The sequence below is a fragment of the Penicillium bovifimosum genome (genome assembly GCF_028826915.1).
Source record: "Penicillium bovifimosum strain IBT 22155 chromosome Unknown utg000001l_segment0_segment0, whole genome shotgun sequence".
Taxonomy (NCBI): domain Eukaryota; kingdom Fungi; phylum Ascomycota; class Eurotiomycetes; order Eurotiales; family Aspergillaceae; genus Penicillium; species Penicillium bovifimosum.
Window position 1 is genome coordinate 632,931 of NW_026622710.1, and position 26,279 is coordinate 659,209.

A 26,279-nucleotide genomic window follows, 5' to 3' on the forward strand; every position below is an offset into this window, starting at 1 on the left:
ATATTCAGTATAGGCAGCAAAGAAACGGCCAAAATGGAGGTAAAACATAATGTTTAGGCAGTAAGATAAGTACTGTGTACATCGAAGGGACCACACAGTCCACACTATATAATAAACAAACAAAAAACCTCTAGGAAGTTACCAGCCAGTCAAAGAAATCCGGAACAACTGGAACAATTGGAAGTTTCATTAGGTAAATATTCCCTACGTCAGCCCTATTTACGCATGTTGTTAAAAAAGCAATGACGCTGGCGCAACGCCGGTGGCTGCCCAATCCCTGCACGTTTTGCATTGCCGTTTATATACTCTGCCACACCCTGCAACTCTTACAAAACGATATCTCTGACGCAACCCCGCAGTCACCTTAGCTTCTAAGTTCTCCATATTTCGCATTCGAGCCCATCTCCATATTGACATTCATCTCCATATCAAAACATGGCTCTTCCGTGGATATACCCCGTCCGAATCGTGCAAGCGCTCTTTGGCATCATCGTGATCGGACTGACAGGATATGGTAAGCTGCCTTGACCCCAAACCCCAGGGGCCCAGTATCCGAATGTGACATGCTGATCATTGCTAGTGGTCTCCACATGGGATGGTTGGGCTTGGTCGGATACAGTCAACTTCCTCCTCTTCCTCGGATGCTGGACCGCCTTTGTCGCAGTGCCCTACCTCGCTCTGGCACCGATATGGTTCCCCCGCCTGGCGCACCGCTATGTGGTTCCTGCTGTTGAAGTGATCACCATGATATTCTGGTTTGCAGGGTTTATCGCAATGGGCGCGCTGCTACCTCGACCTCGGTTGTGTCATTCGAGCGTATGTAGCTCACTGCAGGCAGCAACGGTATTTGGTGCCATCGAATGGTGAGTTTTATTTTTTCTTTTCGCTTGAGTGTATAGAAAACTGACTGTGAAACGTGGAATATAGGGTCCTATTTGCTGTCACGAGTTATTTCGCTATTGTCGACGTTATGCATCACCGGCGTGGAGTGGCACCGAAAACACACCACAATGCCCATCTCGGGGTTTGAGAGGTTTGAAAGCGCCCAAGATCATTGAGTACGATGTACACGATTCGAGTATCGAGCGGGTTTTTAGTTAGGATACCCCTTTTTTTAGCTTGGTGAATAGTTGTTAATGGTTAATTATGTGCTTTCTCATTCGGTCATTTCTATCTCCGCAAACGGCATGCCGACCCAACCGGAGTGCCAAGTCATACATTCCTTAGCTCTCCGCCACCATATCAGAACATAGACATCATATACTTACACGGAGTACTTGGACTCTGTCCTCCGTGGAACAGAATATTTGCCCCAGATCCGAGACTAGAGTATGACCTCCTATTATTGGAATAGTTCGAGATGTAGATACCCGCATTGTCCCACCTGGACACGTTCTATCGCATCGTGCTCCACCCATCTCTGACCCGAAGCGTACGAGCCTCGAGGTCATGCCGGAGAACCATGATCTTACAGTAGTTATATTGTAAATGACATTATCAATCAGAGAAATAGATAAGAAACGGAGTACTCCGTATATAAAATGAACGGGGGCGAGGAGAGTCGCCACCATTGGAAAACTCTTTCCCCGGCCCACATAGCTGACCGATATTGGTCAGAACTCGGTGAAAACTGAAAAGACTCTGGGGAAAAGAAAGGAGAAAGATAAAGTGAACAGAGAAGATCCTCCAACGTTGTATTTCCCCTCTCTTCATATTTCTTTTACCTAACACAATTCCCCTCATCGAAGTCAGTGCCGGCAGTTCTGCTCCACATTTCGCTGAAAAGCCCGTCTTCGGACCCATTGGAGTGGATACTGGCTCTCTCTGATCCTTTTCTCTCTCCTCTCTGCAACTGAACTTCCGTCACACGTCCCATCTGCATCGCCACGGGCAGAAATGGACGACAAGTCAGTCACCCCCAAGGGCAAGATGAGCACCGAAACGCCTGTGCCAGTTCCGGTACAGGCACAGGATGCATATGATGTGGATTATGAGAAATACGGCGCTCAACGCCAGGCCAATCCGCTGCCGGAACTCAAGCGGAAGCTGAAGAGCAGACATCTTCAGATGATTGCCATTGGTGAGTCGGACATTTTGACGACGGCATCGAATTTTTCCCTCGTTTCTGGTGTTGACGAATTCTCGCAGGTGGCACAATTGGTACCGGTTTGTTCATCGGTAGCGGCACAGCCATTGCTCATGGAGGCCCCGTCGGAGCTCTCATAGCTTATATCTTTGTCGGAACCATCGTATACTCCGTCATGACCGCACTCGGAGAGATCGCCACATATATCCCGATTCCTGGAGCTTTCACCTCCTACGCTGCTCGCCTGATTGACCCGAGTTTGGGATTTGCAATGGGTTGGATTTATTGGTTCTCTTGGGCGTCGACATTTGCGCTGGAGTTGACGGCAACCGGTCTGATCATTCAGTACTGGGATAAAGATATTCCGATCGCCATCTTCATCGCCGTTTTCTGGGTTGTCATTATCGCTTTCAACATGATGCCCGTTGGCTTTTATGGTGAAATTGAGTTCTGGTTCGCCAGTATCAAGGTCATCACAGTGATCGGATTTATGATCTTTTGTATCTGCATGAATGCCGGTGTTGGAAAAGAAGGATACATTGGTTTCAGATATTGGGTGCACCCGGGACCCTTTGTTCCCTATCTGATCGAGAACAATGATTCGTTGGCTAAATTCGTCGGATTCTGGTCAACGCTGATTCAGGCTGGATTTTCATACCAGGGAACTGAATTGGTTGGTATCGCGGCCGGCGAGACCGAGAACCCTCGCAAGACCGTCCCATCCGCTATCCGCAAGACCTTCTTCCGTATCGTCTTCTTCTTCATCCTGACAATCTTCTTCCTCGGAATCGTCGTGCCTTCCAACGACGATGGTCTGCTGGCTAGTGAGGGCGATGGTGCTAGTGCCCAGAACGCCAACGCTTCACCATTTGTTATTGCCATTAACCGTGCCGGCGTGACTGCTCTTCCCGGTATTATCAACGCAGTTCTGTTGACCGTGGTGCTCTCGGCAGCCAACTCCAACGTCTACAGTGGCAGTCGTATCCTAGTTGGCCTTGCCCAGGAAGGATTTGCCCCTCATTGGTTCAAGATCACCACCAAGCGTGGCGTTCCCTACTACAGTGTTCTCTTCACCGCGGCCTTTGGGTTGCTCGGATTCCTGAACGTCTCCGACGCAGGTAGCACCGTCTTCACTTGGTTGCTACAGATCTCCGGTGTTGCTGGCTTCATCACCTGGTCTTCACTGAATGCCTGCCATCTCGCTTTCCAGCGGGCTCTCAAGGTTCGCAACATCTCTCGGGATGTTCTACCGTACAAGGCCGTCTGGCAGCCCTATCTCTCGTGGTACGGATTGTTCTTCAATATCCTGATCATCCTCACCCAGGGATTCACGGCTTTCGTTGGGGGCTTCAAGGTGAAAGACTTTTTCATCAACTACCTGAGTTTGATTCTGTTTGTGGTCTTGTATGCAGGCCACAAGATCGTCTTTCGCCCCGCTTTTGTCAAGCCCATCGAGGCCGATCTGGATACGGGCCGCACCACTGCCGACAACGAGACATGGGAGACCGTCGAGCCAACCACATGGTACGGCAAGGCGTGGAACCGGATCTGTGGGTGATTTAAAGACTGCAAGCAGTCCTCACAGTGTATATACGTTTTTTTGGATGTTTGGATTGCATTTTCCGCTGGCGTTGGTTTTCTGTATATTGCATACCTCGTACATAGTTTAAATACCACATAACTACTTATATACCTCTCGTATAGAATCATTTAAATGCTCGGCCTCTCACGTGAAAGGGAACAAAACGCATGTGAGTTAGGGCCATTCCGGAGAATGACGTGGTGTACTGCGTAAGTAAGCAGTCTCCACATGGGTTCGGTACCTGTTCCAGTATGGGAATTACCATGTTAGAGAAAGTACCCCTGAACAAGCCGAGGCACATGCCCCGGGTCATGGCTTTTTACCCTTCTGGAGATTTTTTCCAAAAGGGTCGGTCGCTCCGGTGTCCTTCGACACCTCCAGTTTCCTCCCCACATTCCTTGCCCCCTTTCTTATTAGGGTCCTTCTCTTTCTGTTCTCTTTCTATTCTTTGATTTTTGGGTTACTTTTGAATCTACTTCACCCTGATCCTTCGCTGATCCCAGGCTGTACCAACAGACATGTTCTACTCACAGCCTCTTCATCTGGCCAAGGCCGCAGAGCTCAAGCAGGCACCTCCGAAGCGCGGAGCTTACTCTGTGCCCATTGCCGGCACCGAGCAGCCTGACCGCACTCCAGTATACCGCGCATGGAACTCGCAGAAAGAGCTTTTGAGGACTCTGGATCCCGAGGTAAGGAAGATGAGGATTGTCTGTGATTGCGAGGGTATCCGTCTCTGACCCGCTTTAGGTTACCACTGCGCATGACATTTTCGAGCAGACGGCCAACCGTCAGCCCAAGAACCACTGCCTCGGATGGCGTCCGTATAACTCCGTTACCAAGGCTTGGGACCCGTACCAGTGGCTCACATACGAGACCGTGCAGAAGCGACGCGCTGCATTTGGTGCTGGTCTGGTAGAGTTGCACCAAAAGCACAACTGCCACCACCCTGGCCAGTATGGTGTCGGTCTCTGGGCCCAGAACCGCCCGGAATGGCAGATCACCGGTTAGTTGCGCCGCGAGGACGAGATGTCGAGGCTCTGAACGCTGACCCTGAACTTCGACAGATCTGGCTTGCATTTCCCAATCCCTCTACACCGTCTCCATCTACGACGTCCTGGCCCCGGACGCTACCGAATATATCATCAACCACGCTGAGCTGAGCTGTGTTGTCACCTCTATTACCCACATTCCGACTCTGATCAAGCTCAAGTCTTCTCTCCCCAATCTGAAGATGATCGTCAGTTTGGACCCGCTGGACGGAGGTGAGCAGGACGGCCACTCCAAGCGTGCCCTACTTGAGTCCATGGCCACCGGCCTGGACCTCGCAATCTACACCATGGAACAGGTTGAGGAGCTGGGCGTGGCCTCCAAGCGCGCATACAACCCTCCCTCTGCCTCTGACATTGTCACTATCAACTACACATCCGGCACAACCGGTCCCCCCAAGGGTGTCGTCCTGACCCACGGTAATGCCGTTGCCGCCACCTCTTGCGGTCTGATCACTATCAATCAGGGCAAGGGTGACACAATGTGCTCTTACTTGCCCTTGGCGCACATCTATGCCCGTCTGGCCGAGCACACTGCTTTCTGGGGCGGTGCACGAATCGGTTACTTCCACGGAAACATCACCGAGTTGGTCGACGATCTGAAGCTGCTGAAGCCCACCGGTTTCATGTCTGTTCCTCGTCTGTACAGCAGATTCGGTACCGCTGTCCGTGCCGCCACTGTCGAGCAGCCTGGCTTCAAGGGCGCTCTTTCACGACACGTCATGGCCGCTAAGACCGCGAACATGAAGCACCCCGACCCCTCCCAGGCGACCATCAAGCACGCCTTGTACGACCGCATCTGGGCTAAGAAGGTAGCTGCCGCTCTCGGTTTGGAGCGCGCCAAATACATGGTCTCTGGCTCCGCCCCCTTGGACCCGACCCTGCACAACTTCCTGCGTCTCGCTACTGGTACCGACGTTGTCCAGGGCTACGGTTTGACCGAGTCCTATGCCTCAGCCACCGCCCAGTCCACCTCGGATCTGACCACCGGCAACTGCGGTGCCCTCGCCCCCTGTGTTGAGGCTTGCCTGGTCTCCCTGCCGGACATGGAGTACTCCGTGCACGACAAACCCTTCCCCCGTGGTGAGCTCCTGCTTCGCGGCAACAACATGTTCCGCGAGTACTACAAGAACGAGGAAGAGACCAGCAAGGCCCTGACCGAGGACGGCTGGTTCCGCACCGGTGACGTCTGCACCGTCGACGAGCGCGGCCGCTTCATCATCATCGACCGTCGCAAGAACGTCCTCAAGCTCGCCCAGGGCGAGTATATCTCCCCTGAGCGTCTCGAGGGTGTCGTCCTCTCCGAGCTCGGGTACATCGCCCAGGCTTACATCCACGGTGACAGCATGCAGACTTTCCTGGTCGGCATCTTCGGTGTTTCACCCGACCTCTTCGCTCCCTACGCCAGCAAGGTCCTGGGTAGACCCATTGCCGCGACTGACCTGGAGGCTATCAAGGAGACTCTGAACGATGACAAGATTCGCCGCGCTGTCCTCCGTGATCTCGAGCGCATGGCCAAGAAGCACAAGTTTGCCGGTTACGAGCGTGTCCGCAACGTCGCCCTCCGATTGGAGCCATTCACCGTTGAGAACAACCTGTTGACCCCGACGTGAGTTTCGATTATATTCCTCACTCTATTCTATCTACAGCATTACTAACATATCATTCCCACAGTCTCAAGCTTAAGCGTCCTCCCGTCGTCAAGGTATACAGAACCCTCTTGGACCAGCTCTACGAGCAGGCCAACGAGGAGCAGTCCGCTCCCCGGGCTAAGCTGTAGCGGCTTCCACTACTTATTTCGATTCGATCTTGTCTTCACTTGTGTTCCTATTCTTGCATTTGGCAATTCTTCTCAGGCTCGGTTCGGGAACTGTACATAGAACCGGTCTTTGCATTGTAGTATATTGAAACTTCTTATTGATTCACTTGCTTCACTTGCCGATGAAGTATTTTTTTATCCTTTCTGTCTCTGTATCACAGCCAGCTCTTCCAGACCTATCATACCAATTTGCATACCAATTTCCTGCCCAGGTGTTTCAGACTCGACTCGTTGATATACTGCGTAGTTCATTCCTCGTATGGCATGGTCACTTACACGTGCAACAACAGGTCCACAACAACGAAGACTTCCATCTACACTTTCTCATTAATCGATCAAAAACAAAAAGAAAAAAAGATATGACAAGAGTGGGATTTGAACCCACGCCCCTTTCGAGACACGGAGACAGTTTAATATGAACCATCGGGATCAGGTTGACCTGAACCGTGCGCCTTAGACCAACTCGGCCATCTTGCCAATTACATGAAAATATTTAGCCCGTTTTGCATCTATGAGCTAGAACAACGCTGTGGAATGAAAAAGAGCATATCTTCCTCTAGAGATGCCAGTTAATCATTCCGAGGAATTCCTCTTTGTTCTAGTATATACGGTTAGAAGAACAAAATTGTAGGAGGAAATATTCATTCCAATGCACGCCTAGATTGTTTCATGCAGAACTATCCCTATTCAGCCATGATCATTGATAGGGCCTAGTACTGCAACAAGAACAGCCACAGCGAAAAGCGACCGGCCACAGACACCAAGATGGGAGAAATGACCATTAGGGGAATAATAAAGGAATAATAAAGTCAGATAATATAGAGGCGAACCTCACTGACATAGAAACCATAACGCCATCCAGACCATACCACATGCAACATGCCCTCATAATCTCATAACTTACCGTTCCATAGTACCACACCAGTAATCAACCCTTAGATCTGAAAGATTGCGAGGCGGCAAACCCCAAGTACGGGCAAGCCAAAGCGCCAACCCCCCAACAACCCCCACACTCCCAACAATCTGAACAAGCACCCAACTCCGATGCCCGAGATCGTCAATCCATCCAACCACGCCCAGCGGGTCATGCGGACTAAAGCCCGAAGCACGATACCCAGACCCAGATCCAGCATGCGGACGCAAGGCTTGGAATCCATTAGGGCCTTTTTCTCTCGTAGTGCCATGGAAACTGCAGAAGCCAGGCGTCTGAGATAGAGGCACGAGCGAGCCGTCGACGACACATTCGCCCAGCCGCTCGGTGAGCCATATGGCGCGCTCGCCCCGAGAGAGTGAGGCATAGCGATCGCGCTCGTTCTGCAGACTGCGCTGTAGGTCTGTCGCCCACTGCGCGAGGCGGACCTGCGCCATGCGCTCTTCGTGTCTGGTATAGTCTGCAATGCGGGCCATCGCATATCCGGGTGGGGAGCCGGGTGGAAGGGATGATCCGGAGATGGACTGCCAGCTGCTAGATACAGATGCGGATCCATATGGGGTCTGACCCGGCTGCGCACTGAATGACGGCATTGGCTGTGGCAGGGAAAACGAACTGGTGCGTTGCTGGATGAGTTTCTTTGCGGCGGAATGACGCATCCAGGCTAGGTTGTCGCGGTCGAACAGTCTGTTGACCAAGACTTCTAGCTCGGAGGATACGAGTGGTTGGACGTAGTCTGGGCTCATTAGGGTGCTTGCATCCATTGTCTCTGTGTCGATTACCTTCTCGGAGGAGACGGCATATGGGGGTTGTGATTCTAGCCCATCCATGCCGTTCGGCGGGTCGCCGAAGAGGGCAAGTTTGATACCAGCCTCCCGAGTTCGTTCGTGGAAGCGGCGTTTTAACGTAGTGATTTGGTCTGGGGTAAGTGTGTCTGCTTTGGTTATGACTGGAATGACATTACTCAGCTCGCCGAGCTTGCGGATGCATTCCACATCCGCTGTGAGGGTATCTGTAATGCGAATATTAGCAACTGGGTTTGGGTGGTTACCTCAGAGAGCAAGATCAGGCCACCCTACCAGTAGAAATCAAATAGAGGATGGCATCCACTTGGGATCCACCGTTCCCGGCTAGCAGGTTTTGGAAATCGACACCCGACCCGTGGAGGGCATTGGTAGCACGGAGAAATTGCTCTCTCATATATTGTCCGATAGCGTCCGTCTGGCCTTCGCTACTTAGGTTGGTGGCGGGCGTGTCCACAAAGCAGAGGTTTCTTTCGAGCACAATTTCGCCGATGCTTTTCCGACGCTGGAGCACGCGCGAATCCTCCAAATCCGACCACCATGAAGGATAAGGTTTGGTGCTGGCGTAAATCTCTGTAGTAGGATTCAATTTTCCCCGAGATCGGGGTCGAGAAGGTCTGCGGCGCTCCAAGGCAGTCACCTGTGGGATGGTGTCGACATGTACAATATCGTCGCATGTCTGGACAATCGATTTGATCAACGATGTTTTGCCAGAACCTGATTCAAGGCGATTAGCAGAGTACAATGATATCTAGGATATCTTCAACCGACCAGAAGAACCGGCTAGCAGAATTTTGAACCGGCCCATGGCTTTTCCTCGCTCCGTGAACGGCCGCCGACTAGGCATTTTGATACTTGGCATGATAAGTTGGGAGGCCCCACCCGGGGCCACACGTGGAGACTCATGGACCCTCTCCTCCTCGTCGCCAGATGCAACAGCCTGACTATTGATTTCATCTGTGATGGAGATATCATCGAGTGGCCGCATTGACTGAATGGATATAGATCTAGGGCTGCTGGGCAGCGACGATGGGTCGTCGGGGAGGCCCAAAGTGAGCGGGGTCAAGGGCCGCGATAAAGCATAATTGGGAGATGCGTGCCCGGAGAGGTCCCCGGTGGCTGGGTTCGAAGACTTCAACGTTGACCGGCGCTGTGCAAGGTGTGAATCTAAATCGTCTGGTACCTGCTTCAAGTTGGCCTCGGGATGATGGCGGGGAGAGGATGTGATTTCCGATTGGGATAGAGTATCATTCAGACTTTGTACCCCGTACATCGTCTCTTTGGCATCACTGTGACTATCTAGGATTATACTAGATTCTTGGTCTGCGACATGCGGATCGTGGGATAGAAAGAAGGTCGCGGGGGTTGTAGTGCGGGGATCAAGATCAAGGGATGGAGTTGAGAGGCGATCGTGAGAGGATTTACGAGCGAACGGGAGGTTTGGACTAGCTCTCATGATGGAAGAAACATTGGACAGGATCAGGGATACAAAACAAAGACAGAAATGAGAATCGATCACTTCCAAGAGTGATCATGTCATGTTATTTTGCTCAGGTAAGCTCATCACGAGGTGATAAACCCCTCAGATTGATGCCTGAGGTATCCATGCAGGAGCTTGTATCAAGGTTTGAAATTGCTCAAGATAACGATTCGATAATGATTATCATGATTTATTAGTGCATAACTACACAGTACTGTAGACAGTAGATTAGAGAAAATATTTCATATCTAACTGTACGGACTACGGAGTCGATATATGCATATTGCATACGGAGTATGTACCGTACTTCGTACTCCGCCTCTATCCCCACTGTGGATTGGTGTAGGAGAGAAGCGAAGCCACAGAAGTACGTACGTTGTAAAAGTTCCGTGCCTCTAGTCACATAAGCATAGGCGCAACTAGCGCAGGGAAAGGAGATTAAACTGACAGAACAAGCAACCACACACAGTGGCAATCTCGTCCTAAACAGCCGAGTCGGTCGGATGTACCGTGTCCGCCCGAATAAAGGTTGAACTCCACTTTCCTTACGGGCCCTGGGGAGATCTCCTTCCCATCCACATTCTCCTTTTCTCCGATATCTTACTGTCTTAGCTCTTTGGTGTCATGTCTCATTGAAAAAAAAAGGAAAAAAATATCCCGAGGACTGCTTCCATTACGCTCTTTTCCCTCCTCAGCGGTCTTAGGGTCTGATCGGCCCTTCCAACTTGGCATTGAACCCGCTATCACATCTATTCTCGGGGAAATGGATCAATCAGCCATGTCGTGGCCGGAGCAGCTGCAGGAAAACAACTTCATGACTGCGAACGGAGACGAAGAGTTCTCCAACATGTTCGACTTCAACATACCTTTCCCCGATATCGAGCACGGACCAGGGAATATGCAACATTCCCTACCGACGACCACCGGGCCGGGCTCCGATATGAATAACTTGCGATCGCATCCTATGGAATACTCGGGTGATATGGAGGGCCTCATGGATTTCAACGATCCCTCACAGTCGCATACGCATGCGGGTCACCCAATGCCTTACTCGACTCCCAGTATGACGCCGTCCTTCAGCGCGCAGCAACCGTCGCCCATGTCGCAACCCCCGACTCGTCAACATTACATTCATGGCCAGACGGCGATACCTCCCACTCCGAACAGCATTGAGATGCATGGCAATGGCACCCGCTATTCCCAACGCGTGGAGGACACCCCGGACATGTACGACCAATATGCGCGAATCAACGAGGAAGCAGTAAGTGCAGAGCAAGTTCTATCGAATGAACAATCTGACTAACTCATCAGGCTCTCTATACCCCTCTTGTTTCTCCGGCCATGACACCCCTAGAGAACCAATTCGGACTCCCTGAATACACCATCCCCGGCGAATACTTCACGCCTCTCACCTCTCCCGCGCTAGAGGCGCAAAACGCCGAGTCTAGCAGTTACCAGTACCATGCAAGACAGGTGTCGGAGGTGGGCTTCGTCCCCACCACTACTGAAATGAATACTCTCCCCGCAGCCTCGGCTCCACCCTCTCCCAGCGTCGTTCGGAAGACCAACAATCGTCGTCGCCCATCGACCACACCCACGACTACTACCCGGCTTAACAATGCACGAAAGGTCAAACAGTCACCTATCATTCGGGCGCAGCGCAAACGGAGCACGCTGGCTCCCAACTCGGAAGAGTTCTACAATAGTCTGACACAGGAGTTAAACTCCGCCCAGCCGCGGAATCAGGACCTCCGCTCAATTCAACTCAGCAGCAATGAGGGTTCTGGACAAGACTCGGTCTCTCCCGAGGCATTATCGGAACCGTTGATGCCACCTCCTGCGGTTCCTCCCCCACGGATGTCTCCTGCCATTGCTCCCTACATTCCCACCGCCTCGCCGGGCACTGCTGCGACCCCGGCGCTTCTGATGCGAATTCAGCGGAATCAGCATTTGCAAAGTCCCTCAGGCCAGTTTGGCGGCCAAGCGCAGCTCGCAGAGCCCGAAATCCCAGATGAGGTCATGGAGGATATCTCCCTCCCAGAGGCGGCTGCACCTTCGCAGTTGCGCCCGAAACCACAACGGATTGATACCGCCAGACGAACCCCATCAGTCTCCGCGAGTGGGACGCCATCTTTGGACCCTTCGCCTGCGTACGATCAAACACCCAGTGCCTCTGTTGCTCCCAGTCCGCGCACAGCTGCCATGCCATCTCCGAGTGGGCCTATACCTCGGAAATCAGAAGCCAAGTATGCGTCTAGTCGCAAACGAGCCAGTTTGAGTTCCACACAAGCTAGCCCACAATTGCGGCCAAAGATCAGTCCCAGCATACAGCCGTTGGTGCGAGGCAACGAGGGTAAGACTAACGTCCATTCTGCATCTTCTAGCCGTTGTACTAACTATGTTGTAGGCATGTCACAAGATGCTCTTTACCTCGCATCAAAGTCCAACTATCAACACATTCTCGACGGTACTCTGCCTTCCGGTGTGAGCTACCCAGAGACTCTGGCCGAGAATCTGAGCTCGAAGCGCACAAATCATAAACTCGCCGAGCAGGGGCGCCGTAATCGGATCAACAATGCACTCAAGGAGATTGAACAGCTCATTCCGCAGGAGTTCATCGACGCCCGCAACGCCAAGGAAGCCAGAGAATCCGGCGGCAAAAGCGAGAAAGAAAAGGAGAAGGAGAAGGAGAAAGAAAAAGCCAATCAAGCCATCAGTAAGGCCACCGCCGTGGAGATGGCCATTGAGTACATCAAGTCTCTGAAGTCCACCCTTGACGCAACTTCAGCCAAATTGGCTGCCGCTGAGGCCAAGTTGTCGGAGCCTACTAAACAGGAGATCGCTGACAATCCCTCTGCCATGCCGACTTCCACCGCTGAATCCGAGAAGACCGCAAATGTTGCCGTTGACTCCGATACAAAGAGTTCTGCTTGATCACATTTTATCCTCATAATATGGCTTGATCTTCTGCCTAATCATGCAATCAATAGAACAGCAGAAGATCGAAAAATCAGGTATCCTCTATGTGCTAGGGAGATATCTTGCGCGTGCTATGGTCCTTCATCTATGTCTTGTTTGCGATTTGTTAGCGTCGGTGTTAAGTTACAGGGTGGGTTATTTTTGCTTCTGGTATTCTAGTATTAGACAGCCTTGCCAATTTTTATTGCTCAAGACTTGCCTTTGATTCAGTAGAAGTACGCCTGTGTACGCCCTTGGGTCTGACCCCGGAAACAGCCACAGCTATCTCAATCTAATGCCAGTTAGGGCTACAATTCTCCACGTGCCCTACAGATTGGACATCTTTAGCTTGCCCCAGAATGCGACTGCCGTTCACACGTAGGCTACCAATTAAGCTACATGTCAAATACACAAAGGCAGCCAGATGTAAAGCGTCTTCGATTCAGTCTATATGATCTAAAGATATCAATCCAACCAACCTCCACACCTTACTCATTATCCCTCACATCAATAACAGTGCTTTTGAACTTTCTAGCCGGAATCCTCCGGTTGAACAAGATATCAATCTCACGATACGACCGATCCTTAAGCTCAGGCAAGAAGAAGTACGCTGAGACAAAGCAAACACAAGCCGTACCAGCCCAAACATAGCCACACTTACCCGCCAGATTCCATCCGGTAGGATTAAGCATCTGCGAAGCGAGGTAGATCATAGGGATCTCAGCAACGTAGTAGGCGGCACGACCGACACCGGTGCTGAGCGCACGCAGACGCACCGAGGAGGTCTCGGAGATAATGGTGTAGGCGATCGGGCCGAGGGAACCGGCAAAGACGAAGGAGATGATGATTCCCAGAATGGCCTGGACGTAGTTTGTGGCGGCGTTCTGGGTGATGGAGGCGACGATGCCGAGGAGGAGGAGGAGGGTGATGTTTACGACTGCGCCGCAGAGGAAGATGGTTCGACGGCCGAAGGCGGAGGCCAGGGGGAGGGAGATGATGTTTGCGACGAGTTGGAGGCAGGAGTTGATTAGGTTGAGTTCGAAGGCGCGGTCGCTTGACATGCCGGCTTCTATAAGGGGGTTAGATTATTGTGTTCTTGTGCGAAGTGGAGGAGAGGGAGTACGTACGCTGGAAGAAGTAGGTTGCCTGGTTGGCAATCAAGTTACCGGCGAAATTCTGCGACGCATAGATCAAACAGGTGATGATTGTTCGGCGCAAGTCGGTTCCCTTGAGAAGATCGAGCAGGGAAGGGGAGCCGCCCATCTGTGCTTCGATCTCGACGGTACGCTCCATCATGGCAAGCGCTTGCTGGGACTGTTCGGGGTCCTTATTACCCAGACGCTCGATGGAGCGAAGAGCCTCTGCTTTGCGTCCGCGGCGGATCAACCACCAAGGGGACTCGGGGGCGAGGAAGATCAGGATGAGAAGAGGAGTCTAGAAAAGAGTCAATGGCTGAAGGTATGTTATTCGAGAGTTTGAGTCTTACGGGGAAGATCCACTGCAGGGCGAGAGGGACTCGCCACGCCCACTCATCGTTTCGCTTGTTGTAGCCATAGGTAGCGGCGGCCACGATGATTGAACCGATAGACCAACTCATCTGCAGGGTAGCCGTACAGGCACCACGAAGAGAGAGCGGGACGATCTCACTTGCATAGGCAGGGGAGTTGGCAATGAAGAAACCCCAAGGGACACCCTCAAGTGCTTGTCCGACAACAAGGAGAGTGAGTGAGTTGGCCTAGGTGGAAACGGTTAGATGGTGGATGCTAACAACGCGTCAAGGCAACTCACAAAGAAGGAAACGAAAATCGTAGCGTTCATCAACATCAACGCGAAGATAGTAGTCCAGCGATATCCAAGACGGTTGGTGACGGGACCGGCCAAAAAGACACCAACGAAAGCACCACATTGACCGGCCTGGAAGAGGGAACTCTGCCATTTAGTTGGGATCTGCCAATCGTTGCCATCGACGAGGACACCGTACTTCTCTCGGAAAGCGGGCAGTGCAACGAAGTTACCGTTCAGGAACATATCGAACGATTCCATGACCTACAAAACATCAGCAAATGTTCGGCATCGGCATCGGCATCGGGATCCGGACAGATAGACTGCGAACACGAATCCGGGGATAAACTCACAATCGTGAAACACATGGTGAACGCCCACAGACAAGCCCAAGGGTGCTTCTTGGCAGCCTCCCAAGTGCTCATCTCATGCTCGCGGTTCTCGCCATCGAAGGCATCATTCATGAGATCCGAATCAACCAAGACCTCCGAATGCAGAACATCGGCCTTCTCGGCCTGCTTCTCATCTGTCTCCATGGCCGATATTTTTTCTAGACTATTCGCGAGTCACAGCGAAAGGGAATAAGAAAAGAAGTCAGGCGTGGACAGAAAGGGACCACAGCAGGGTCTTATATTTACGGTGTACCCCATCTGTGCATCTGGCGCTAGTGCTCTGCATGCCGGACGTGTGATACGCAGTACATGCATAAATCGGCATGCAAACAGACAAGACCAGGTGCGATTGAATAAGGCCCTGGCCAGCCAGATGGTCAGGCAGAAGAGCCCTGTGCCCGCCGGGGTTTTCCCTCTTGAAAGGGAGCACAATGGTTGCAATGTGAGACATTTACCCGAAGCTGGGCAAAGCTTGGAGCCTATTTGGCTTGAAGCTTAGCTGCAGCCCACATGGTTAGTTAGGGGGCGGCGCCGAAGGCGCTGTCAAGTGTCAACCCGACCAGAAGGTTTGTGGCGTTGAGGTAAGCCATCTTGGGAGCGAGGGCCGGGGGTGTTTAAAATTGCGGAAAATGGCTCCGGAGGGAGCTTATGGATCTGGGGATTTTAGCTAGTTCTGGGGTAATTTTGAAGGATTTCCCCATGTTAACTTTCCAGGATGCGGGGCCCCGGACGGAAGTTAAGATACAAAGAAACTTTCAACAAAGTCGAGTATGGAGAGTTTGGATGATGGGAAATGAGAGGAAATGATAGGTTGAAAAAGAAAAAAAAGGAAGGAAAATACCGAAAATCACAAACCATGGGGGGTCTCATGAGCTATGCCATTCAAGGACTAGGTCTATGCACGGCCTGATCGGTTACCTTTAGTACATTTATTTCCCCCGGACATACCCCGGAGAATGAACAGTTCAATTCCGTAGTCAATCAAAACGGCTAAAGCCTAGATTTAGTTGCATTAGCTTCATCTTAAACTTGTTCCATTATGACTTAAGTACCTGAGATCAATTCGTCGATCAACTTCAATTTCCTCTTCGAGCGTTGATCTGCCTCCACAAACAACGATCATCAAAGCACCTAGCAATATGTACTTGCGCTAATAGCCTGAGAGATGGAAGTTTCAGATCTGATTTGACCCTAAACGAGGACTGGTCCAGCAACTATTCTAATCACTCAGTGAAAATCGGAGTGTCAGTAAACACCCCAGGTGAGTCCAAAAGGCAGCTTCTTTGAAATAGGGATTTGTATCCGTGTTCCATTCGCTCGGAATACGCCAGAACTAGATGCTCAACCCATGCTCATTGCACCATTCCATATCTCCCAGTAAACACTGCCCAGGGTCCAGCCCTTTTTAGTCCAATTCTTCAATACCTTCGACCACGTTCTCGGAGTCTGTGGCGTTACAATCACTAGGCTCTTGCAGCTGGGCTTATGCAAGGGACGGAAGCGAGGCGCCCCAATCACTGCGCGCAGCTCTGCGTATTCGCTTGTTGGCGATTGCCCTAGCGGCTAGACCAGTGTTTCGACAAGCCTCTATCTGCTGTCTAACAGCGTTGAGAACAAGATTTGCCTACAAGATATCATGCGAGAAACTATGTATGCAATGTCATTTTATTTAGGTACATATTGATTGCAAGAACGAAGAATGTACCAAGCATTCAATATCCAAAAATAAGCAAGAGCTGCTGGCCTATGCAGGCCCAACAGCTGTCTCGCCTTACACCACGAGTTCTCAGTGTCTGTGCTCACCACGACGCTCGGAAGAACAACAGGATCCACCCATAGCCGCTCTAGCCAAGTTCGCACGAGGGGGCAGACGAGGGTGAGGCAGAACATCGCCTCCATGGCCTGGGTGAGGCGGCTTAGGGTGCTCCTTACCCGGACCCTTACCCTTTCCAGGCTTCTCCTCGCCATGAGTAATCTTCTCCTTATAGATCATATTGATCCAATTACCCAAGCGGTACCCACCCTTCGCAACCTGCACCTCGATAGTCCCAATAACGGAGTCATAATACTCAGGATACAGGTCACCCATCTCTGCGAAAGCATCAGGTCCATCCGGCATAACAACCGTACAAACAAGAGCATTCGCATCGACCGCCCATCGCGTAGCAGTAGCAATAACATCATCAACAGTATCACCCTTGATCCAACTTGCCGCCTGAGCCTTATAGTCTCCAGAATCAATCTCCTTGGCCAGACTATCAGCCCAGCCCTGAGCATCCTCAAGCGAACTACCACCAACCAGCTCGTCCGGGATGTACGTATCCCAGTCCGAGTGGAGATTATCACTGTACCCCTGGAAGGTAGTGTTGATGCCGTTCCCGCCAAGCTCGTAGGATTCGTCATGCAGTGGCTGCACGAGGTCGCCGATGAAGTGAACGAGGAATTTAAGGGCCTCGGTGGTGTCAGCCGCAGCAAGCTTAGTGTCGGCGACACGCTCAGTATAATTGGCAATAGCAGAGATGGAGCAGCCCTCGGCTGTGCAGTCGCGCTCGTAGTCTAAGTTGCAGTTTGTTGGGGGGTCGTCGAGGGCATCGATGTAGTGCAGGGGTGCTGACCAACTCCCTTCGTCTGTGAGGCGATATTTGTCGGCCCAGGATGCGATGTTTGCTAGGTATGAGCTGGAGGTGTCGCCGAGGACTTCTTTTGCCCTGGTAAGATTGTTAGCAATGCATTGTTGATGTTGCTGGATCTTATAGGTAGGATCGAATCTCACCAGGACGCGGCTTCAGGAGTCACGTATTTTTGCGCAACATATGCGACGGCGGCGTGGCCCAGTTCTCCCCATGCATTTGCACCATGCGCTGCGCCGAGGGCGACGAGCGCAACCCTGGTCAGAGATACCATTGGTAGACGTAGAGGGGTTTCTCGGTATATGGGGAGTGAGTATATACGGAGACTATCGTATTCAACAATTGGGGGGAACTACGGAGATTCGACGGGCTCATATATAGCTTCAGGGGACCTGGACGGAGACCGATGTGAGTAACATCGGGCCATGAGGCTAACCGACGTTACAATTCACGAAACAAATCCACGAAGAGATAAGAATCCCAGAAACCGAGTGTATGCATGTTGATTCGTGAATTGGTTTGCGGGGTCTGACACTAACAAGTCTTGGTAGCAAGTCCAAGACTACAGAGCCACCGGAATCCACCGGCGTTCTTGGATGAGGAAATAAGGTAGTAACCTTATCGGGGTTGGGATCTACCCACAGATGGATATTAGACGAAAGATAGAGGCGGAAACTGATATGAGCAGAGGGAATATAACTCGAGGTTCTGGTAATTCCATTGATTGATAGAAACAATAATCCTGAACATCTGCTTGTGAGTCCGTGTCAAAGGTTGAAAGCAACATTCAAGATCACGGCAGAACAAGCGGGTGGGTCAAGGAGCGGCCCGCACGGCACGTGCTCAATTCCAGAGCAATTGTGGTTTGCTCCTTTCAACAATCTTGAACAGTCCCTCTCTGCCTTGCAGACAAGCGAGATTGGGATTAAGGATGACGGTTGACATCCTCGCCAGTATGGCAATGTCTAATAACTCTAATTTGGTCTATACGTCAGTCTATACCCTCAAGGCTCAGTCCTGCGTTCGAATCTTCAATTCTCATCTATATTGAATTTTGAATATTTGCTTCCAAGCTGTTCTACAATGTTCACTTTATCCCCCAGGAGGTGCAAGCAAATCCATTAATGTTGCGCACAAGCCTCGGCCCGATCCTGAATCGCCTTAGCAACAGCAGGACGCTCCTGCAAACGCTTCAACCAACCAGCAAGGTTGGGGTAATTATTCTCCAGATCGAGATTGAAATTTGCAGCAAGCAGATACCATGGTACAAAAGCAGCATCGACAAACGAGTACTTCTCAGCGACAAGATACTGCTTTCCCTGGAGGGCACGATCCAGCACGCCCGAGACACGGCGGATTTCATTGATGTAGCGGTCAATCGCGCTCTGCACCTTCTCGGGGTGGTAGTGATTGAACCAGAACGCCTGGCCAAAATAAGGACCCTGGCCAGACATCTGGAAATGCAGCCACTGCTTGGCGAAGTAGTAGTCCTTGGAGCCGGGGGCGAAGCTGATGGAGTTCTGCTTGTCGTATGTCTCGACCAGGTATTCGACGATTGCGCCGGATTCCCAGAGGGTGATGTCTGTGTTTGGGTCTTCGATTGCGGGGACGCGGCCGTTGGGGTTGATGGACTCGAAGGGCTCTTTCTTCATGTCGGGCGGGTTGACCATCTTGTGGGTGTAGGGAATGTTCAGCTCTTCCAGGACAATAATGACTTTCCAAGGGTTGGGGCCGCTGGCATGGCCGTAGACGGTGATGGGTTTGAGAGACATTGCGTTTGCTGAATTGGTATGTGGAAAGGTGGTCTGGGAGATTGGGGTGTAAGATAGCTGCGAAATGAGTGTGAGAAGTGCAAGTTATATGGCCAATCGATCTTCGGAGGCTCGGAGCTCTTTAATATCGAGCTCAGCGGGAACCCCACAGTGTTCCGTCATATCACAAATCATCGAAGTGCATCTGCAAATCGCTGACAAATGGCCCAAGGACACCTGCAAAAACTCTCCGAGATGTGTCGGCCTCATCAGTGTCCTGCTCTCCGAGAATTCAATCACTGGTTAGTTGCAATGCTTTGCATCCACTCGTGTTCATGTCTCTGGATGCTGGACTGCGGGGTGTGCCATAATCTCGATCCACCAGGACAACCCCGGGCGATCTTCAGCGTGGACAATCGATCGTCCATGTCCGTGTCAAAGAGGAATCGAGTCTGATTCAATTCGTAGAGCTGTCATTGTAATGGCCAGTTATTTTGTCAAAAATGAATACCAAATAATTTGGAGTCAGGCTGTTTCGCAGTCGTTTCGGCGGTTGAAGTTGCAGTTCCCAGCATAAGCCGTCTATGTGAATGGCACTGTATGGCAGTAAGTGAACATCGGACGATGGATATGATTGACCAGAAGGAGGGTTATACGGAGTAATCACGGAATGACTCGACTGTGCATGTAACATGTTTTGATGTTAATAGGAATGAAGATAGCCCAAGGCATGTCAACGGTGCCAGTGAAGAAAAAACCTAGAAGACGAATGATTGCAAGTATATTTTTAAATCCATCACAGGTTTTAGTCGTCCTTGATCTAGCCATTGGAAGGTACTGGAATTAGCCACGGTCCACGGAGTAGAATGGAGGTTGAAAGGAATAGCCCATGTAGATCCTGGACTTGATCGGACTAAAGTCACCGCTCACCAAAAGTACTCCGATGCTTACACAAGTGCGCATCCATCGGCGTTCGGAATAAAACTCATCTTCGGACTACCATCGGACTACCCAAATCAACGCCGCCATCCTCAACGGAGTTCCAATAATAAATCACCTGGTCAACGCCGTTCCGAGTCAGGTCATATGCGCTTTGACTTTGACGATCTCCTCATTGTGCTTTGTTCACGGACAATTAAACATGTGCAAACAACTCAAATGAGTCATTTCCAAGCCACTTCGTAAATGCCGTAAATGCCCCGACTACTTGCAATTAAGACTCATTATTTGAGTATACATATTCAACGACCTTGTAGCTGAATAGTTCAAGACAGCAAAATTAGAAGCTGTCTGTTGTTAACCGACACTATGATGAAACAGAAAAAAATCATCCCTGTCCCTTGTGGAGCCCGAGATCAGTATCTAGATCCATCCCGAACACCCTTCGGACAAGATCTAGGCTTCAAATCCGCGAGCATAATCCTTGAATCTGTTTAACACATGAATAGCAAAACAAAAAGCCAAACAAGCGCTAAAAAAATCCACCACGCCCTTTCGCATGATTTTCCTCTATGTAGAAGATTATACGAGTCGCCGCGTATTCAAGCCCGCTAGACGAGCTCATTGCCCGATCGGGAACCCGAGTACTGGTGTCATCGTCTCGGTCTAGAAGACAGCAGTTCTGCTGCAGAATGTAAGCACTAAGCACTTGTTTGATCAGAGTTTGCTTAGCTTCTAGACTTCGACTTTCACAGCCTCAGCACGTATGATACAGTAGCTTTTACTCCGTAGACCCAAAAGTTGACTCCGATCATTTACTCCGACGGCGCGCCCCATAAGGCGGCAGAGACTGACGTCTATGGTGCGTCTAAGCCATATTGACGCATTCCAGACTCCATTAATCCTTGCAAAGGCTTAGCAGGTGGATCTCTGGCGTTTTCAAATTTTTTAGTTTCTAACTATACGGAGTGACTATCATAGGAACGGAGTAAAAAAATCTAGTAGATCACACCCAGCGACTCTTCTATATAAAGACCCAGATTATCCTCCGAGTACATTCCAATCCAGTTCAAAGCATCCAAATCATAAGATCAAACTGCACCTTCCAACTCCAAATCCACGTCTACACACTTCCAGTTCCATCCGAACACATCTACTCCATACCATCACCAATCCTCAATCTCAACCTCTCACACTCTCAAACCTACCAATTTCCTCTCTCAAAACAAAACCTAAAATCACCTTCATTCAAAATGTTCTCCAACTCCAACTCAACCTCCAAGGCATCCTCCAAGGCCACCTCGCGCGCAGCCTCCACCCACTCCACCATCTCCACAGCGCCAACCCTCAATGGAGCCGACATTTCCAAGAACCACAAGTGGTACTCGCTATCCAGGTCCTCAAAGACTGGTCCCAGCCATAATGCCGCAACCCTCGAGAAGAAGAGATTGCACAACGAAGCTCTTGCTGGGTACTTCAGCATGCGCTGAACGGAACGCGTCAAATGTGAATGCATGCATCGGACCTTCTTCAATGCTCGCGAGATATGTCAATCGGTTATGACCTCGCTCACAGAGTCTCGTGGGCTGCGGGCTTGGTCTTTGTGCTTCTGCTTTGAGTTTCTAGGTGCTCTTTCTGCACCTCTTTTGCTTCTACGACGGAATGATTAGGATACCACTTACTATGTTTTAATGCTGTGATTGTTTTTCTCGCCGCGTTATTGTTCTGGCTGCTACAAAAATGGCTCTTTGACTTGTGCGGAATTGGTTCAGCAGCGATATATCTTTATTGAATCGATATGATTATCAACCTGGCAGCATCTAGTGATTGTGCAGTAGTAGTATGTAAATGTGTGCTAAGAACCGTAAAAGGTGGATCTGGAGTCATGTGGAGGTACTCCGCTCCTTGTGGATCAAAGAAATCCAAGTGTTTGTGCCATTGTGGAAATAGTAATCCATATTCCATAGAGATGTTGATAGTACATTGACTATTATATCACAGAAATCGAAGTCGTATGAACCGGAGAGTTTGAGACGAACGGCCATCGAGTGAACTGCATGACAATTTCTAGCCCGTTCTCTTGTAAATCAGCAGAGATCTTCCGAATACGACGGCTCTCTTCCACATTGATATCATCCACACCAGCTCCGATATTTTCTTCTTCAATCTCAATCATTCGCTGGGCACAAAGACCAGAGTATCGATCCTGCCAAGCACCGTGGTAGAACGGAGAATGGAGCATCAGATCAACCGCCTTCCGTCGTATCAAACCATGACGACAGCGGGAAGCAACGAAGAACATCGGCGGCGTGATACCGAGATCGAAGCTGAACAATATATTGAAATCCTGTGACTGTATCTTCCAGATTTTGGTGATGCTTTCGGCAAGGTCGACGATAACCTGGAACCTCTCGGTGAAGCTATCGAAAACGCTCTCAGACTCGGCACCATATGTTTCAATAATGACGGTGGAGACATGATAATAGAGCTCCAACAGTTTGTGTGTGCACTCTTCGATCATAGGGGGTTCCGCTGAAAAATCGGAATGATCCAGGGCTGCTTTCCACTGCCGAAGGACAGTGATAGGCGTTTGTTGCGGTGATTGGCTGTCTGCGGGTTGGTCACGCTCCAGAAAGGAAAAGACGTAATTCATTGCACGGTCATAATCCTTCCGGGCATTATCAAGGGAAGAGTAAGATGATGGAATAGTCGGAGGTGGTAAATAAAGCGGAACCCCAGAGTCTCTGAGTGCATGTCGAGAGTCCCTGCATAAAGAGAACTGCACGCGCAGCCGTTGCAGGACAGGCGTTATTTGGTCATTGATGAGATCTCGCGCCGGTCGACAATATTCTCGGAGATTGCTATAGACATTAGTATGTTGTCTCCACCAATATATCAGCTTCAGGCCGGCTGTCAGATGGATCAGACAGGCGGCATCGCCGCTTCGAAACTGCTCGAAACAGATAAATAGAAGACACAGGGTCATGGTGACATCCGGTCTTGAGGACATGTCCGGGGTTTCAGTTTGCACAGACTTGATGGCTGAAGTATAATGTTTCAGGGCCAACACTTGAGCCGCGATCTGAGCGTGTTTTTTTGATCGGCGAATAGAGACGCAGGAATCCACTGGTTCCAGGCTCTCATGTAATGATGCGAGCGCTGTGAGGGCATGCTTGATCGGCATTTCGCAGTGTCCAAGCTGCAGAAGAGTTGATAGCCATGCGTCTACATCGCGGTAGCCAAAGATCTGGCGCGAAGTGCGGCTTCGGAAGAAGAGGAAAGCTCGTCGTTCCTCGTCATTTAGAGAATCTGGAGAAAGGCTGTGCTGCAAAGGGGTCGGGTAGCCCTCGCAGATCCTTTTCGATGCGACACATCGTAGACAGGAGGGTCTATGCTCATCACATTTGATACGTCTGCATTGCGAGATGGTTAGCTGTGGGGAATCTGACGTTTCCCGTTGGGACGAATATACCGAGACCTAATGCATGATTAATGGTAGCCTTCAAAGATTGGCGTAGGGGTTGATACTTGCAAGTGAGGCAGCCACTTCGTGTCTTGCGTGTTGATACTGCATTTGAGCTTCTCTTCATGTTGATCAATCCCAAGCTAGAGATAATCAGTGGTCAAGGATGAGTCGATGATCATACCTCAAACAGCCGACCCACCTAAGGCGGTCAGTGGTGGCAAATGCTGTTCTCGACAAAATCCGGGGAAGTTCGCACACTTCTGTTCGAATCGTCTCTCTCATATTTGATTCTCTTCTAATTCTTACTATGCTTTTGCATTTACTATTTTCGACGCGGCACTGGGCAGTTGGTTCCGAACTTCCGACGCGAAACGAAACTTATTCTATATCCAAGCGCTCCCTCGTATCATGCACGGATCTAAGACAGACTAGATCTTGATCTTCCATTTCCAACGCCAGTTTAACACCGCCCAACGTGATAGAGCTACGCTGATCAGCCCAACAAGCAAAACAGCGGAGTAGAATCCAATGAGGACTTTGGGGGATGCTGATTGAAGCAGTTTGCCACCGACAGGCACGGTGAGGAGGACGCCAAACGCGGCAACACTGTAAACTGTTCCATAGAACCGGCCATACTCTTCAGTTTTGCACATTTGTCCTGCCTAAAGGATTGTCAGCTTTATTCGTGGAGTTGAGACTGCGGCAGGGGTGGGTGACATAGATCTTACACAAACAGGGGCCAAAGATAACCATCCGCCAGAGCCAAAGCCGAAAATTGCGACTACAGCATACAGCGTCGCCTCATTATTGGATCCATATGGGAGCCAAACACATGCCATAATGATCAAGGTGAGACAGACCATAGACAGCAGTATGTTGAATCTCCCGACCTGATCGGCAGCGAAACCGGGCAGGACTCTGCCGAACAGACTCATTGCATTCAGCAGTGTCAGGGAGTAGAACTGGATATCCTCTGAGAACTTGGCATAGCGCACATAAGTAGGGAGCAGCGCCGCGCAACCAAAAATAATAAACTCAAATGAGAAGACAGCGGTGGCAAGGAAGCAAAGACGGGGTGAAGCCAGCGCTCGAATATCGATCGCTACCCTCTTTTTGCTACTAGGGGGCAGTCTTCCCTTCACCAAGAGTACACCTAGTGCATAGCATCCCAGAGCCATGAACGCAATGATGCGAATTGCCCACAGCCAGTCATACTTCTGGAAGAGTGTTCGCAGAAGTAAGGGAATGATCGCCCCACCGGTCGAGGAGCCTGCCATGCATATTCCAGACGCCAGTGCACGGCGGCGATAAAACCAGTGGCTAAGAACCGAAATCGAAACGGTGGTGATGACCGCAGACGAGACACCCCCTAGAATCCCAAGACAAAGCATGAAGTGCCAATACTGCGTGCATTCTGCTAAGAGCATATAGCACGCAAAACTGGCGAGACTCCCGCAAATCAGGAGGACTCTCGGTCCGTAAGTATCGAAGAGAGGCCCGACCTGCACTCCTAGGAACAAAGTCAAAAACACGAGTACCGCTGTGATCCATCCGACATCACTGATACTGTAGTCGGCAAGCTGGTGGGTACTAATATAGTCCTGAACGGATCCAACTGTAGCCATGTCAATTCTGATCAGAGTGAAATGTGCATAGGGGCAGTTCCATACTAGCAGTTTGAAATCCAAAGGAAGGAAACATCATCAAGAACGAGCCCAGCAAGCAGGACCAGGCGGCCCAGCTGTTTTCTGGAAATGAATTCTTATCATCACCCTCGTCAGACTCGGCAACATGATCAGGTCCGCTGGCTGTGTCAACTGTAGTCATCTGGCTGAGCACACGAGGCTCAGGGACAGCAGATCGGCGCATAATGGGTTCAAATGTGACCTGCTAAGGATATCACCGATCAGTAAGGGTCTTTCAAATTTCTCTGGAATCAATTGGTCTCAGTAAGGTTTACCTTTGGCTTCTGCACTTTGCGGGGAGACACCTGCGTATGACCAAGGCTAGCGAAGCGTGCTGAATTGCTGCGCAAATTTGTCGGAGTTCATAGTCGACAGAACGGTGTTATGGCTCGACGTTGAAGAAATTTCTTAGACGACAAAAGCCGGGGCTAGCTCCTAGATGACTACTACTGTAAATCGACCGTACAGTGAGCTGTACTCCGTAGATTGGCCATGAGCCCGATGATTGGTTGCACAGGTTTAAGTGCGAGCGGGCCAATGAGCGACTGCGTTGGCCCCACTGCGGACCCACATTTACAACTTGCGGCTGTGAACGTGTTGAGGCCTTAGTGCCTCAGGCTTCATATTTGTCTGCCAGGGCCCAGAACGCACCCAGGTTACGGAGTACAGTTCATTACACCGCCATGACGAATGCACCTCCCCCTGAGGCTCCAGTTCAATGCTAAGTGAAGGGTGAGCGGATCACTGATCAGACATATATTATGTGCGTGTAGATGACTAGATACTGGTCAAAAGCAGGGAGCTCAAATCAGCGTCCAACATAGCCCCCATTCTCGGCAGCCAATTTTACTCAAATAGCATCGTGTCGTACCTACCAAGAGGAAAAGCACCCAGCCATGATATAAACGCTCAAACGAAGCATGCATATA

The 26,279-nt window shown here is 50.6% G+C and overlaps 10 protein-coding genes across 10 annotated transcripts; 5 read left to right on the plus strand and 5 right to left on the minus strand.

Annotated features, from left to right (window-relative positions):
* Positions 1-435: 435 nt before the first annotated feature.
* N7515_000245 (MARVEL domain-containing protein) lies at positions 436-1,030 on the plus strand (the record flags this gene model as incomplete). Its single annotated transcript, XM_056660989.1, has 3 exons — positions 436-514; positions 581-863; positions 928-1,030. The coding sequence occupies 3 exons, from the start codon at positions 436-438 to the stop codon at positions 1,028-1,030; spliced, it is 465 nt and encodes a 154-aa protein (XP_056526155.1).
* Positions 1,031-1,896: 866 nt separating this feature from the next.
* N7515_000246 (putative arginine transporter) lies at positions 1,897-3,644 on the plus strand (the record flags this gene model as incomplete). Its single annotated transcript, XM_056660990.1, has 2 exons — positions 1,897-2,080; positions 2,149-3,644. The coding sequence occupies 2 exons, from the start codon at positions 1,897-1,899 to the stop codon at positions 3,642-3,644; spliced, it is 1,680 nt and encodes a 559-aa protein (XP_056526156.1).
* A 542-nt stretch (positions 3,645-4,186) lies between these two features.
* On the plus strand, positions 4,187-6,494 carry N7515_000247 (putative AMP-binding enzyme; the record flags this gene model as incomplete). The annotated part of the gene is made up of 4 exons (XM_056660991.1): positions 4,187-4,357; positions 4,416-4,671; positions 4,733-6,323; positions 6,389-6,494. The coding sequence occupies 4 exons, from the start codon at positions 4,187-4,189 to the stop codon at positions 6,492-6,494; spliced, it is 2,124 nt and encodes a 707-aa protein (XP_056526157.1).
* Positions 6,495-7,439: 945 nt separating this feature from the next.
* Positions 7,440-9,723, minus strand: N7515_000248 (uncharacterized protein; the record flags this gene model as incomplete). Its single annotated transcript, XM_056660992.1, has 3 exons — positions 7,440-8,476; positions 8,544-8,984; positions 9,039-9,723. Coding segments are annotated over 3 exons (2,163 nt in total), but the record flags the coding sequence as incomplete, so codon positions are not given.
* Positions 9,724-10,510: 787 nt separating this feature from the next.
* On the plus strand, positions 10,511-12,681 carry N7515_000249 (phosphate-sensing transcription factor PHO4; the record flags this gene model as incomplete). Its single annotated transcript, XM_056660993.1, has 3 exons — positions 10,511-11,008; positions 11,059-12,100; positions 12,155-12,681. 3 exons carry the CDS (start codon positions 10,511-10,513, stop codon positions 12,679-12,681), a joined length of 2,067 nt encoding a protein of 688 aa, XP_056526159.1.
* A 512-nt stretch (positions 12,682-13,193) lies between these two features.
* Positions 13,194-15,023, minus strand: N7515_000250 (uncharacterized protein; the record flags this gene model as incomplete). Its single annotated transcript, XM_056660994.1, has 5 exons — positions 13,194-13,774; positions 13,833-14,139; positions 14,192-14,440; positions 14,494-14,751; positions 14,841-15,023. 5 exons carry the CDS (start codon positions 15,021-15,023, stop codon positions 13,194-13,196), a joined length of 1,578 nt encoding a protein of 525 aa, XP_056526160.1.
* A 1,642-nt stretch (positions 15,024-16,665) lies between these two features.
* Positions 16,666-17,783, minus strand: N7515_000251 (S1/P1 nuclease; the record flags this gene model as incomplete). Its single annotated transcript, XM_056660995.1, has 2 exons — positions 16,666-17,587; positions 17,653-17,783. 2 exons carry the CDS (start codon positions 17,781-17,783, stop codon positions 16,666-16,668), a joined length of 1,053 nt encoding a protein of 350 aa, XP_056526161.1.
* Positions 17,784-18,630: 847 nt separating this feature from the next.
* On the minus strand, positions 18,631-19,281 carry N7515_000252 (glutathione S-transferase family protein; the record flags this gene model as incomplete). Its single annotated transcript, XM_056660996.1, has 1 exon — positions 18,631-19,281. The coding sequence occupies one exon, from the start codon at positions 19,279-19,281 to the stop codon at positions 18,631-18,633; it is 651 nt and encodes a 216-aa protein (XP_056526162.1).
* Positions 19,282-21,452: 2,171 nt separating this feature from the next.
* Positions 21,453-21,689, plus strand: N7515_000253 (uncharacterized protein; the record flags this gene model as incomplete). Its single annotated transcript, XM_056660997.1, has 1 exon — positions 21,453-21,689. The coding sequence occupies one exon, from the start codon at positions 21,453-21,455 to the stop codon at positions 21,687-21,689; it is 237 nt and encodes a 78-aa protein (XP_056526163.1).
* A 500-nt stretch (positions 21,690-22,189) lies between these two features.
* On the minus strand, positions 22,190-25,290 carry N7515_000254 (MFS transporter; the record flags this gene model as incomplete). Its single annotated transcript, XM_056660998.1, has 2 exons — positions 22,190-23,612; positions 24,533-25,290. 2 exons carry the CDS (start codon positions 25,288-25,290, stop codon positions 22,190-22,192), a joined length of 2,181 nt encoding a protein of 726 aa, XP_056526164.1.
* Positions 25,291-26,279: the final 989 nt, after the last annotated feature.